This window comes from Rhynchophorus ferrugineus, unplaced genomic scaffold, assembly GCF_030347505.1.
Source record: "Rhynchophorus ferrugineus isolate W39M unplaced genomic scaffold, kcgeb_rfMv2 rfM7, whole genome shotgun sequence".
NCBI classification, from domain to species: domain Eukaryota; kingdom Metazoa; phylum Arthropoda; class Insecta; order Coleoptera; family Curculionidae; genus Rhynchophorus; species Rhynchophorus ferrugineus.
The window spans coordinates 1,292,898-1,307,330 of record NW_027472586.1 but is presented as its reverse complement, the minus strand read 5'-3'; the positions used below and the strand labels follow the sequence as shown (position 1 = coordinate 1,307,330).

The following is a 14,433-nucleotide window of genomic DNA, read 5'->3' as shown; positions in this document are numbered from 1 at the left end:
CATGCCTTTCAAAGTTATTACTATTAAAGAGTTCTGTATGTTTTAAGAGATCTTTGTTCTTTAACTTTATTTAGTATTAAGGAATAAACAATATAGAGTTAAAGGAATAGCTAGAATTCCGGTGAATCAGTCAGTTGATGAGGCCAGATGAATTTTTGATCAAAACGTCATTTATATGCTACCTGACAATATCCATTATTGTAATGAAAAAAAAAAGTTATTTGTATGACTAACGTATGGTACATAAAAATTAGGTGTTTTATTGACAGTTTGGTCTCCTGTGATTTTGTCATTATATTAATTACATTAGGTTAATGAATATTACAAGGGTTATAGAGAATTTTACGCTGAATCGAATGGTCTTATAATAATTTTCATAAAACCTTTAGTTTTAAAGATATATAATGAAAAATGAATTTTCGAAAAATAAGTGAATTTAGGTTTATGTCACATATCTTAAAAACCATACATTCTAATGAAATTTAATATCGATTTTCGTTTCTTTTACCCCGAAATACATATATTTTGAGAGTTTTATCTTAATACAAGAAGTGAAAATTTTTAGCACTTTTTGGCCATTTTCAGTTTTTGTTCTGTCATTTCCGTTCAAATAATCGCAGGTTAAAGAATATCACAAGGATTATAGAGAATTTTACGCTGAATCGAATGGTCTTATAATAATTTTCATAAAACTTTTAGATTTTAAGATATATAATAAAAAATGTATTTTCGAAAAATAAGTGAATTTAGGTTTATGTCACATATCTTAAAAACCATACATTCTAATGAAATTTAATATCGATTTTCGTTTCTTTTACTCCGAAATACATATGTTTTGTGAGTTTTATCTTAATACAAGAAGTGAAAATTTTTAGCACTTTTTCCATGTATATAGTCGTGAAATTTTGCGATTTTTGGCCATTTTCAGTTTTTGTTCTGTCATTTCCCTTCAAATAATCGCAGGTTAATGAATATCACAAGGATTATAGAGAATTTTACGCTGAATAGAATGGTCTTATAATAATTTTCATAAAGCCATTAGTTTTTAAGATATATAATGAAAAATGTATTTTCGAAAAATAAGTGAATTTCGGTTTATGTCACATATCTTAAAAACCATACATTCTAATGAAATTTAATATCGATTTTCGTTTCTTTTACTCCGAAATACATATGTTTTGTGAGTTTTATCTTAATACAAGAAGTGAAAATTTTTAGCACTTTTTCCATGTATATAGTCGTGAAATTTTGCGATTTTTGGCCATTTTCAGTTTTTGTTCTGTCATTTCCGTTCAAATAATCGCAGGTTAATGAATATTACAAGGATTATAGAGAATTTTACGCTGAATCGAGTGGTCTTATAATAATTTTCATAAAACCTTGAGTTTTTAAGATATATAATGAAAAATGTATTTTCGAAAAATAAGTGATTTTAGGTTTATGTCACTTATCTTAAAAACCATACATTCTAATGAAATTTAATATCGATTTTCGTTTCCTTTACCCCGAAATACATATGTTTTGAGAGTTTTATCTTAATACAAGAAGTGAAAATTTTTAGCACTTTTTCCATGTATATAGTCGTGAAATTTTGCGATTTTTGGCCATTTTCAGTTTTTGTTCTGTCATTTCCCTTCAAATAATCGCAGGTTAATGAATATCACAAGGATTATAGAGAATTTTACGCTGAATAGAATGGTCTTATAATAATTTTCATAAAGCCATTAGTTTTTAAGATATATAATGAAAAATGTATTTTCGAAAAATAAGTGAATTTCGGTTTATGTCACATATCTTAAAAACCATACATTCTAATGAAATTTAATATCGATTTTCGTTTCTTTTACTCCGAAATACATATGTTTTGTGAGTTTTATCTTAATACAAGAAGTGAAAATTTTTAGCACTTTTTCCATGTATATAGTCGTGAAATTTTGCGATTTTTGGCCATTTTCAGTTTTTGTTCTGTCATTTCCCTTCAAATAATCGCAGGTTAATGAATATCACAAGGATTATAGAGAATTTTACGCTGAATCGAGTGGTCTTATAATAATTTTCATAAAACCTTTAGTTTTTAAGACATATAATGAAAAATGTATTTTCGAAAAATAAGTGAATTTAGGTTTATGTCACTTATCTTAAAAACCATACATTCTAATGAAATTTAATATCGATTTTCGTTTCTTTTACCCCGAAATACATATGTTTTGAGAGTTTTATCTTAATACAAGGAGTGAAAATTTTTAGCACTTTTTCCATGTATATAGTCGTGAAATTTTGCGATTTTTGGCCATTTTCAGTTTTTGTTCTGTCATTTCCCTTCAAATAATCGCAGGTTAATGAATATCACAAGGATTATAGAGAATTTTACGCTGAATCGAGTGGTCTTATAATAATTTTCATAAAGCCATTAGTTTTTAAGATATATAATGAAAAATGTATTTTCGAAAAATAAGTGAATTTAGGTTTATGTCACATATCTCAAAAACCATACATTCTAATGAAATTTAATATCGATTTTCGTTTCTTTTACCCCGAAAAACATATGTTTTAAGGGTTTTATCTTTATACGAGATGTGAAAATTTTTAGCACTTTTTCCTTAGTTCCTAAATAGTCGTGAAATTTTACACAGATTATAAAGAATTTTATGTTGTGTCGAATGGTGGTATAATTTTTTATATTAGTATATTAGCAATTAGTTTTGAAGTTATAAAACAACAAATTTATTTTCTAAAAATGAGTGTTGATTGAAAATGTCGTCAGAAAACACTAACTGATTTTGATATTTTCAGAGATTATGTAAAATTTGTACGAATATGTTCTAAAATTAATTCGCAGTCCTTACAGTTTAAAATCGCGAATTCCTAATTTAAATTAACACTCTATGGACGTAAGCAGTAGAATTCCAAAAGTTTATGCAGATATAACGATCATTACCAGAACTATATATAATCGAGCATGCACTGCCAACACCATTAATAATATTTTTAAAACAAGTAAATGTAATTTTTCACTTACTCTCTCTATAGCTCGACGTAAAATATCATCAAAAATCAGTGTTTATATTTTTAAAATAGAATTTCAGTTCTGCTATTTTTAAACAAAGAATAAAATGTATTAAGATAATTGGATAAAACATTTTCAATACATCAGACATCAAATATTAATAACTGGACATGTATATTTCTCTTTACTATCGAATTATAGCTATAGGATTTTTAGTATGGAGCTTTATATAAACATATTTTCAGAAAATCACTGAACTGTAATAAAATGTATTATTAAAACAGATTTTATTTATTTAGTTTAACTCGTAATGTTTGATGTATGATTCAAAGCGATTTATTATTTAGCCATTATATGTCGTATGATTTTTTTAAGTAATAGAGATTCCTGATGAGTTAACTGTCATTTAACAGGTGGCAGAAGACATTTTTTGTAATATTTTTGTGCAGTAAATATTACTATACTGTACCAAGGACTTAGGATATGTAATTAAACAAAATTTCCAGTCAAACCATGCAGTATCGATGTGAGTAAGTGATAATCAGAAGGCACTATGTCTGGTGAGTATGCTGGGAACTATAGAACTGTAGGACTTCCAATTCGAGCTACAACAATGTATCTTTTACAACTTTTGGAACATGTGGCACAGTATTTTCAGACAAAAGGATGCCTGCGGCTATTATTTGCTATTGTTGGTATTTTCGCAACAATACTTCATTGACTTTGTTGAAATGACTTCAGTAGAGACTTGCAGTAACAGCTTCACTCCGTTTACGAGCTCATAATACACTGCATATGAGCAGCAAGACTTTATGGACATTGATAATCTGGTTTAATGTCGATGTTGATGGCTCTCTTGACCTAACCCGTGACTTTTTTCACTTCGAATTGTTGTACTAGATCCACCTTTCGTCGCCAGTCACAATACGCTACAGAAAACTCTACTTTTTGTGCATAGCAAGAAATAAATCCGCGATGTTGAAACAGTACGAAATGACCTTTTCATTCAATATTCACCATTTTCCCTCCTGGATCTTTTCCATCGTATATCTTTATATAGAAATACTTGATTCGTTAATTTCTAAGCTGTATGAAGGTCTTTTGACAGTTTGAGATGGCAATGATGACATTAACCTTTTCGTCCGAGAAGTTTTACAATTCTTTTCAAATGAATAAAAAATAATACAAGCCCAAATTCCGGTACTAGTACTTAGTGACTAGGCATCTGTTTGTAGTGTTGATTTATTTCACCTTTCAGAATGGTACAGACAAAAGAACCAAGGAAAAATTGGGATGTAGAACAAATGATTAAAGTCAAAATATAGATTCTTGTCGAGAAAGATATTCCATCAAGAACTCTTTGTATTTGTGGAAGGAAGCATTGTCGACCTAACACCTTCGATTTGGATGAACTCGATAAGACATATAGAGGAAGTAGTTGATAAATGGTGGATCGTGAACATGTTTTAGGCAGATTTGAAATTAACAGTTTAGTGATTGACTTGGACAGTGATTCGGAAAATGATAGTGACTAAAGGAAACTTTCAGGATATGTGATAATACTGTGCAATGCTGGACATTCCTGAGAATGGTGAGAGTGGAAACAACTAAAGGTGTGTACATAGTGAATAGATTATAACTGTAGAAAATGGTATTTCAGGGTGTGAAAGATTTGTGTGCATAGATATGATTGTTCAGAATTAAACATGAGCACTAGGTTAGAATGTATGAGGAGAGGATGAAGATGGAGAAGATATGGTAAATGTATTAGGCAGAGTTCAATGATTAATTGAAGAGTTGACAAGTAAACACACCATCGAAGGAAATAAGAACTAAACGTAAAAAGATAAATATTCTCTCTAATGAAAGTAAAATACATTACTTAGATATATAATTGTTAATTAGGTGGATTAGGCTTCCAAGGAGATGCCACTACATAAAGAAACGTACCTAGAACACTACCTCATGGGTAGTGTAATAGTAATTGTAATTTTAAGTCCTTCGATAATATATGCATTAGATGTACTATAATGTTAAAATAAACTATATATATTTGATAACATTTTTGCTTCATTATTTTATTTAAACTAGAATTTTGTTGTATGTCAAAGCCAAACTGCACTGAACTGAGAGTTGATGCGGCAACATTGCGACGTTTTGACGTCACAAATTTAGATGATTCTGTACATAGACTAACTTTGAATGGACTATAGGTTTCCAGTTTTCTCCGTTGCAAAAAAATAATTAGGAGAACACAATTAAGCAACGAGAAAATAAAATAAATCAGTTTTCTATAGGATTTATCTTCCAGCTGGGAAAGAATGCAGCCTGGGGAGTGATTTAATGCCAAAACATCCAAGTGTTTTTGATCGCCTGCGTCTCGCAAGTAAACAGAATCGTGCCTCATATGTAGCGGGAGTATATCAACGGACAGAACGGATTTTCTCGTAAATCAAGAGCGAGATCACGTGTAAAGGTGCGGCGAGGATAATCGTCGATAATTTCAAGAAAGTTCTGTCCGCCACCGGGCGTAATCAGCGAAGCGCGCTCGCTTTTTTTAGATCTTGGACGGCGGTCAACTTCGAAAATAAAAATGGCGAAAACAAATAAATAATTAGCGGCAAGATTCGCGACGCTAATCGTCACAACAAAACACTCATGCGCTTGGAGAAAAAAAAACATAAATACAGGGATATGACATCGGCCAGCTGTCGATATTAAAACTGTTTTTAATTCAGCGTCGTTCAAATGTCAAATAAAAATAACTCTAGTCAATTTACATGACTAAGCTACGAAATATCAAAGCTATAGTCTCATATTCTTGATTATCATGCAATAAATCTTGATATATTCTTTTTATTATTTGGGCAAACACAATTTTACTGTAAAACTATATTATAATGCTCTAGCACATATATTCATAACTAAAACTGTATAATATTACCACAAAAATATAAAGATTTGGATATAAACCTTTGCATATTCCATTTCATTAGTAGATTTCAATGTTTTTGCAAATCGGTATTTTCATCAGAATATTCCATTTTATTGGAAGATACCAATAAGGTTTACAATAACGATTCAAAGTAATTATAATTATATACTTCTTAAACATCTTTACATATTCCTGAATATATTCAAAATCGCTTATATATTCCAATTTATTCGTATATTCCATTTTATTAGTACATATCAATAAGATTTTTGCAACTTAATATAATATTCCGTATATTTTTCTTGTATATTCTTGATTACAGTGTCATATTCACTAATATTCCAAATTGTTTTTGTATTAAATTGCTAATATTATCATCGGTATATTCCACTTTAATACTGGATAACAATAACTTTTACAATAGCGATTCAAAATAAGATTCATAGTAGTTATAATTCAATACTCCTTAACAATTTTTAAACATTCTTGATTATAACTTCATAATCGCCTGTATATTCCAATTTATTCGTATATTCCATTTTATTAGTACATATCAATAAGATTTTTGCAACTTAATATAATATTCCGTATATTTTTCTTGTATATTCCTGATTACAGTTTCATATTCACTAATATTATAAATTATTTTTATATTAAATTGCTAATATTATCATCGGTATATTCCACTTTATTACTGGATAACAATACCTTTTAAAATAACGATTCAAAATAAGATTCATAGTAGTTATAATTAAATACTCCTTAACAATTTTTAAACATTCTTGATTATAACTTCATAATCGCCTGTATATTCCAATTTATTCGTATATTCCATTTTATTAGTACATATCAATAAGATTTCTGCAACTTAATATAATAATACGTATATTTTTCTTGTATATTCCTGATTGCAGTTTCATATTTACTAATATTCCAAATTATTTTTATATTAAATTGCTAATATTATCATCGGTATATTCCACTTTATTACTGGATAACAATAACTTTTACAATAACGATTGAAAATAAGATTCATAGTAGTTATAATTAAATACTCCTTAAAAATTTTTAAACATTCTTGATTATAACTTCATAATCGCCTGTATATTCCAATTTATTCGTATATTCCATTTTATTAGTACATATCAATAAGATTTCTGCAACTTAATATAATAATACGTATATTTTTCTTGTATATTCCTGATTGCAGTTTCATATTTACTAATATTCCAAATTATTTTTATATTAAATTGCTAATATTATCATCGGTATATTCCACTTTATTACTGGATAACAATAACTTTTACAATAACAATTGAAAATAAGATTCATAGTAGTTATAATTAAATACTCCTTAACAATTTTTAAACATTCTTGATTATAACTTCATAATCGCCTGTATATTCCAATTTATTCGTATATTCCATTTTATTAGTACATATCAATAAGATTTCTGCAACTTAATATAATAATACGTATATTTCTCTTGTATATTCCTGATTGCAGTTTCATATTTACTAATATTCCAAATTATTTTTATATTAAATTGCTAATATTATCATCGGTATATTCCACTTTATTACTGGATAACAATCACTTTTACAATAACGATTCAAAATAAGATTCATAGTTAGTTTCATAAGAAAGATTTATAAGAAAGTTCTTTAGTCTAAATTATTAGTGGGAGAATCCCGTATCTGTGTTAAGCTAGTGTTTTAGAGAAAAAAACAAAATTAGTCGACCTCAAAACATCAGAAAGATACAGTTTTCTGCGAAAGCGAAGAAACGCAGTAAACGAAAACAGTAGCTTTTGAAACTCAATATTTTTAGATGAGACACCTTTTCACGGATACTTATTTACTGACGTTCCACTAATTTACCACTGTGAATAAATCACTTGGCAGCCTGTGAAGTTTGGCTAGCTTGTATACGTGAGATTTTTAACGGGGAATGGCAGAAAGAGAATGTACGGTGATTCATTCGTTTTGTGTTTCTTAGTACATATGATTTACGGATTATTAATAGTCGTATTGCGTTGAAATATTTGTTGAGCAATCATCAAACGTTTAGAAAGCGGTTAATAAATGAAACACTGAAACACAAACCCTTATTCTTCGTTCTTCCGGACTCGAATCCCGAATCGGTGCTGGACGTGCTGGCTCCGATCTTGTTCTCCCCGCCGGCGTCTTCCTCGTCTTCAACTTCCTCCTCCTCGGCCTCCTCCTCGCCGTCTTCGTCCTCCTCGCTATCCTCTCCGGAACTGTCCTCGTCATCGGTGGTGGTACTGTCCTCACTCTCACTATTCACGTTCTGTTGCCAACGACGGGGGATATGACGAGCGCGGATGAACTTCGGCTTCGCGAAGAGCTCCACCTGACCATCATCTTTCTGCTCGGGCTTCTTCCACGGATGCATCCACTGGGACAAACGGTTGGACTGTAAAGGCACAAACGACGGTTCAGGAGAGGGCTCTTTAACGGGCTCCTGGGGTGGGGGAGTGGGGGGTTCGAATATTTTCAGGTCAGGGTCGTCCTTGTTCGCCTTCTGGATCAGTGACCTTTTGGAGGTCATCTTTTGCTGAACCTCCTCGAGAGATTCCGGTTCTGGTTCGCTTATATCCAGCGTGAGCCTGCCAAGCACTGGAGGCTCGTATGGTACGGAATCTGTATCGGTCCAGAAGTCATCTAGTTGAGTATCTGCAGTTTCGGGAGGTTGCTTTGGCTCTTTTGACTTTTTGGTTTCAATCTCACACTTTTGTGGAACTAATTCCTCCCTTTTCTCATTCTTTAGGTCTTTGATTTCATCTTGTTTCGATTCTAATGGAGGTTTGAGTTCTTCAGTTGATGATTTTACTTCAACTGGTCCACTATTTTGCCTCAATGTACTTTGATTTGAGGTAGCTGTGGCTGTAACTGCCTCTTCTGCCACTTTATCACCAGCATCTGGTTCTATCATGATGGTTTCATTTTGGATTAAATTGTTGACGGAAGGAGTTACTTTTTCTGTTAATTTATCTGAGTCTAAGGATTGGATCTGCTTTGTTTCAACCTCTTTGGTTTCAGTTTTCAAAGAATCAACTGCGGGAGCTTTTTTCGGTGTTTCCTTTATTTTGTCCTCCAGAGTACTCTTATTCAGTCCTAGATCGACTTTGGACAGGAATTTGTTCTGCTTATTCTCGTCCAAAACTCCATCTGTTGTTTTGTCAGAAACAGGAGACTGAATCTCTTTTATTTCATCATCTTTCTTTTCAACTGCGGCGGCTTGTTTATTTACATCCAGTATCGGTGTTTCTTTTACTTTGTCTTCCAGAGACTTACTTTTGTTTAACATTTTCGCTGCTTCGTTTCTCTGGGCCCAAAGAGGTTTTTTTTGTTGTGGATCAACTTTGGAGAGGAATTTGTTCTGCTTATTCTCGTCCAAAACTCCATCTGTTGTTTTGTCAGAAACAGGAGACTGAATCTCTTTTATTTCATCATCTTTCTTTTCAACTGCAGCAGCTTGTTTATTTACATCCAATATTGGTGTTTCTTTTACTTTGTCTTCCAGAGACTTACTTTTGTTTAACAGTTTCGCTGCTTCGTTTCTCTGGGCCCAAAGAGGTTTTTTCTTTTGTGGATCAACTTTGGACAGGAACTTGTTCTGCTTATTCTCGTCCAAAACTCCATCTGTTGTTTTGTCAGAAACAGGAGATTGAATCTCTTTTATTTCAGTACCTTTCGTTTCAACTGTGGAAGCTTGTTTCTCTACGTCAAGTGTTAGTGTTTCTGTTACTGTATCTTCTACACATGTTGTTTTTGTTGTTGGAGACTGGATCTCTTTTGTTTCAACTTCCGTAGATGCTATTTTCGACAAATCAACTTCAACAACATCTTCTTTTGATGATCCATGGACATTTTCTTCTTTTTTGTTTTCTGGAGCCAGAAGAGGTTCAGATTTCTTCAGTTCCAAAGTGATTTTGTTCTCATCCAAAGCTTCTGGTAATTTATCTGAAAATGGGGACTGTGTTTCTGGTGCAATAACTTTTTCTTCTAAATTATTTTTAGGTGATATCTTCAGTTTCTCTTCCACAGATGATGTTATATTGATAGTTTTCGCAGCTTTGTTTCTTTGAGCCCAAAGAGGTTGAGGTTTCTTCTGTCCCAGATCACCTTTAGACAAGAATGTGTTTTCTTTCAAGTCTTTGCGTGTAGTTTTGATCAGTGACGCTGCAGCGTTGTTTTTATCGGTCAAATTCTTTTCGATGGAGATTATCTTCAATTTCCCACTGCTTGTGCGAGAATCCCCGGCTGTAAAACCCTCGTCGCTCTTGGATTTGTTCACCAAAACGGTAAAATTGCTACACATACTGTCGTTGCTTCCGGATTTTTGTAGTGAGTTATCGTTTTTGTTTCTAACTTGTATTTCTGACAAACTTTTTAAGAGTTTCTTCTTCATTTTGGCTTCTTCCACTGGGGGTTCTTTTCTTTTGAATATTTTCGGCTCTTCTGTAACAGTTCCCGTGTGTTTGCTGATGTTCTTCTTCATGAGATTGTTCAATACTAGTGGTTTGGCTTGTGGTAAGTGCATTACCCCGTAATCTTGATCGGATAATTTCTGTTTGGGGAAGTGTATTTTCTTTTTAACCGGAAACTCCTCCACGGTGACATTGAAGCGGAATTTCTTCTCTTTTTTAGGCGGCGTGGGACTTTCATGCACTTGGTAGTCCTCCACGACCAACTTCAACTTGCTTTTGGCGTTCTCGTCGATATCGCCGACAGACCCGGTTATTATCGGCTTCTGCTTAACCGGGATCATCTCAATCTCGACCTGCGAGATGTCCTTCACCATGTTCTGTAACGAGCTGTCCTTTCTCAGCTTCGAACTTGCACCGTCCAAAACGTTGCCCTCGCTCACGGACTTCTTCACAGCTCCATCGGTCTCCGCGGATGGGAGATCGCTTTTATCAGTCTTTTTAATCAGTCCCTCCACAGTCTTCTTCCTGGTTACTTTCTTCTTCCTCGTTTTCGGTTTATCGTCGATAATCGGTGGGGTTTCGTACAAACCCACCTCGTTCTCGGCTTTGATTAGCGCGTCCAACAACTCCACCTCCTCCTGGCTTAAGTTCGACGACGTCCTCTCGATTTCCTTGATGATGTCTTCGTGGGAAACCTGCCTGCTTTGCCGCCGACGTATATCAATGGGCTGACCCGGGTTTAGGTCCTCTATTGCCCGATCGGACGTTATCACGTTACAAATATCCTTAAAACTCGCGCTTTTCTTCACGGAAGGTCTCCGGGTTAGCTTGGGGGTCTCTGTATGCGGTATTTTCTCCTTGCTCTTGCTTTTAATCAGGAATTTCTCCTTGAGTTTTTCCCCTGGTGACTTCCGTTTGACCCTAGCCTCCGTTACCAGTTCTTCAGGTTTGAATTTATCCCTCCAACTTTTGATCGTACCGATTTCCTTCTCCAGCGCGTCCTTGTGGATGGTTTGAAGACGGATGGTGGCTCGATCGCGTCTGATGTTCGTGTTGGGTTTGGCCTCTTTCTCCGGTTGCACCGGCGGAGGCTCGGACCTGGACGTGGGGGATCTTTTCTCCGCCGATCCTCGTTCCACATAGTTATTGTATTTATTCACGGACACGTCGATGTCCGCTGTGTTGATCTTTATGGGTCGCTGAACGCGCACCTTGGGCGAACTGTGGTAGATCACTTTCGGCGAGCTGATCCGTCTCAGAGGTGCGGTCGCGTTCGCCTCGCTGATGGTGGTGAGATGCGGCTTGAACCCCCGAAAATTGCTGCGATGGATCTGCTTGGGAAGGGGCAGGATGTTGGAGGCTATGATGGACGAGTGGTTGGAGTAGGGGCCCTTGATGAGGGGGGAGGTGTAACTGCTGCTCGGCGTGTAGATACCGAGCTCCGAGTAGTACGGCATGATGATGATGGATCGGACGGACAGACGAGAATTTCAAACAACGAGCACTGGACCGTCCTACGTCTAGAGTTAGTTCTTGACACGTCTAATTCGTTTTCTGTTCGAAAGATGACTTAATTCGTGATGATAAGTGATGCGGCAGGTGTTTTTGATGCGGACAGTGCCAAAATCGGATGGCGCGTCTTTAATATTTCGGAGATGTCGCGATAAATCATTAGGAATAAAAATACTCGTCAGATTTTTTTAAATTCGGATTTATATCTCAATGCTCTTGTTTCTTAACTTTTTGCTTTGAATTTCATTTATTCAATAATGTTAAAAATATATTCTAACCCAGATACTTTTACCAGGTGTATCGAAAATTCATTACTGTATCTTTTTTTTTGGAAAAAACTATATAATTTTCAAGAAAATGGAACAATTTATTTATTCAAGGTATTGGCAATAACATTCTATACATCTTGCCCATCTTTCAGGCAATTTATGGGTCCCATCCCAAAAAAATTGTTTGTTCTTAAGCAAAACGACTCATCGAGCCATTTTATAACTTCTTCGAAATTGACGAAGTGCTGCTATGCAAGCGTGTGTCCCGTTGGTGCGAAAAGTTGATAGTCAGACGATGCAATATCTGGAGAGTTCGGCGGGTGCTTTCAACGCTTCCTTGGCCGGTTTTGCTTTATGAGACTGCACGTTATCGTGCTATAAAATCACTTTGCCGTGTCCTCGGGCCCTGTTTAAGTTGGGTCTTCATCCAATAACTCTCGAAGTTTCGCATCTTCAAACTTTTCCTATGGTCTCTCAGAACGTTCTTTGTTTTGATCATCGAAATGACCACTATTGAATTTTCGAGACCACATCTCGCATGTTTCGAAGGTTAGAGCATGCTCATCGTAATTTTCTACCAGCAAAGGATTCAATTCATCAGCTTGTCTCTTTTTATTAAATAAGTAAAATAATGCACATTTTCAGTCGCATAACTTGATATATTCAAAGAGGTATAAATCTATGACGATGTTACTTTCGCGCAATATAACTCAAATGCTTCTAAAACTTGATGCTAATAGAGTAAAATGACATATGTGTCAAATCATAACATTGCATACTCTAGAAATATCTGTTAGAAAAACCGGCAATGATTTTCCGGTACACCTAGTATAATATATAGGCAGGGTCGGACAGTATTTGAATTAGTTGTAATTAAAATACCTATTTGATAAGTTGAGTAAAACTAACAATTTATCGGTCATATAACTAGAATATTTGAAGTATTGAACAATTTTTACTATATAAGTGTCTAAACTGTCATCTGATATAAATCGAGCCAAAAGCTACTACCCTAGACACAAAATGCTTTGGTAGCCAGATAGTATCACAACAGGTGAGAGGTAAGGTATTCAAAATCTTGCAGCTCATGCCTCGGAGGCAAATTCAAGAAACCTGCAGTAATACATACAAGTAAAAGGAGTACAGCAACCACAGACATCAAAAATATAGTTAGACTTAGTCAGCTTCCTAAACAATAAAAGCAAAAAGCCTTGGACTGTATACAGAGTACACGTGATATGTGATCCACACATTCATATTACTAATTGAATTAATTTGGTCTCAAAGTTTGATATAATTCCAACTATTAGTTTACAAAATACATTGTTTTAGAGACACAGTTGTTGTTATTTATAAAACAATGGATAATAGAATTTTATTATCTTTTATTATTAATTATTGATATTTTATAATAACATTTTCAGTAATATACTGATGAGGTTGATATTGTGTTATTATAAAAGTTATTATAAAAGTAGCAAAACGTTTCTTTTTCCTTAATTGGCCATATATCGTTAAAAATAGATTACCTCCATACCTCATACGAAAGACGCAGACAGAGTTGTCGAAAAATGAGTTGTAAACATCAAAGAAATAATAATTGACTATATACAGACCGTTTATATATAGATACACTAACGTATAATCTTATATAGAACATAATATCAGTATTTACCATTGTGTTTTGCGAATTTTTAAGCTATATATTGGAAAAATACTATTTTTCAGCGATATTACTAGCGCAAACAACAAACCTCAAAAGGAAAACATGGATATACTTCCATTGTACAACTTCAAAGGAATAGCAGTGGACGAAGGAAGGTTTGATTTTCTTTTGTACTTAATAAAATATCATATATAAAAGGTAGTTTCTAGAAAAAAGATTCGAAAAATAGGGTATAACATTATTTTATTAAATATTTGAAATATACTGCGATTGTCAGTAATAATAAACATATCAGACCATAGATTTGTTAAAACAATTGTGATCAACTTCAAAAAAGTCTATAGATTAATTATCACCTCTAAACTGCTGACGAAGACCACATTGATTGAAGACTACACATTATTTTTGTAATTTTAATGTAAAATAAGAACATCTGGGATCAAAACGAATGAAGCACAAACCACATCATTATTACATGATGTTCAAATGAAGCTTCTTTGTAAATTTGAAATCATATACAGAGTAATTGGTACAAATTCTTCGATTAGATATCAATTATTATTACTACGTAACCAATGAAGAGCTGCACGA

General features: G+C 33.6%; 1 protein-coding gene across 16 annotated transcripts in view; it reads right to left on the bottom strand.

Annotated features, from left to right (window-relative positions):
* Positions 1 to 14,433, bottom strand: part of Pkcdelta (Protein kinase C delta) — a 77,751-nt gene that overhangs the window by 46,851 nt on the left and 16,467 nt on the right. For 4 of the 16 annotated variants that reach the window (XM_076410431.1, XM_076410438.1, XM_076410439.1 and 1 more), the window contains exon 2: positions 8,048 to 11,949. The exons of 3 other annotated variants lie outside the window; for them this stretch is intronic. In XM_076410431.1, the coding sequence (XP_076266546.1) occupies positions 8,048 to 11,852 (3,805 nt within the window). In that variant the 5' untranslated portion in view covers positions 11,853 to 11,949. Of the gene's footprint in view, positions 1 to 8,047; positions 14,426 to 14,433 lie in introns of all 16 variants that reach the window. 9 more of the 16 variants (XM_076410444.1, XM_076410446.1, XM_076410445.1 and 6 more) reach the window with 4 other exon arrangements.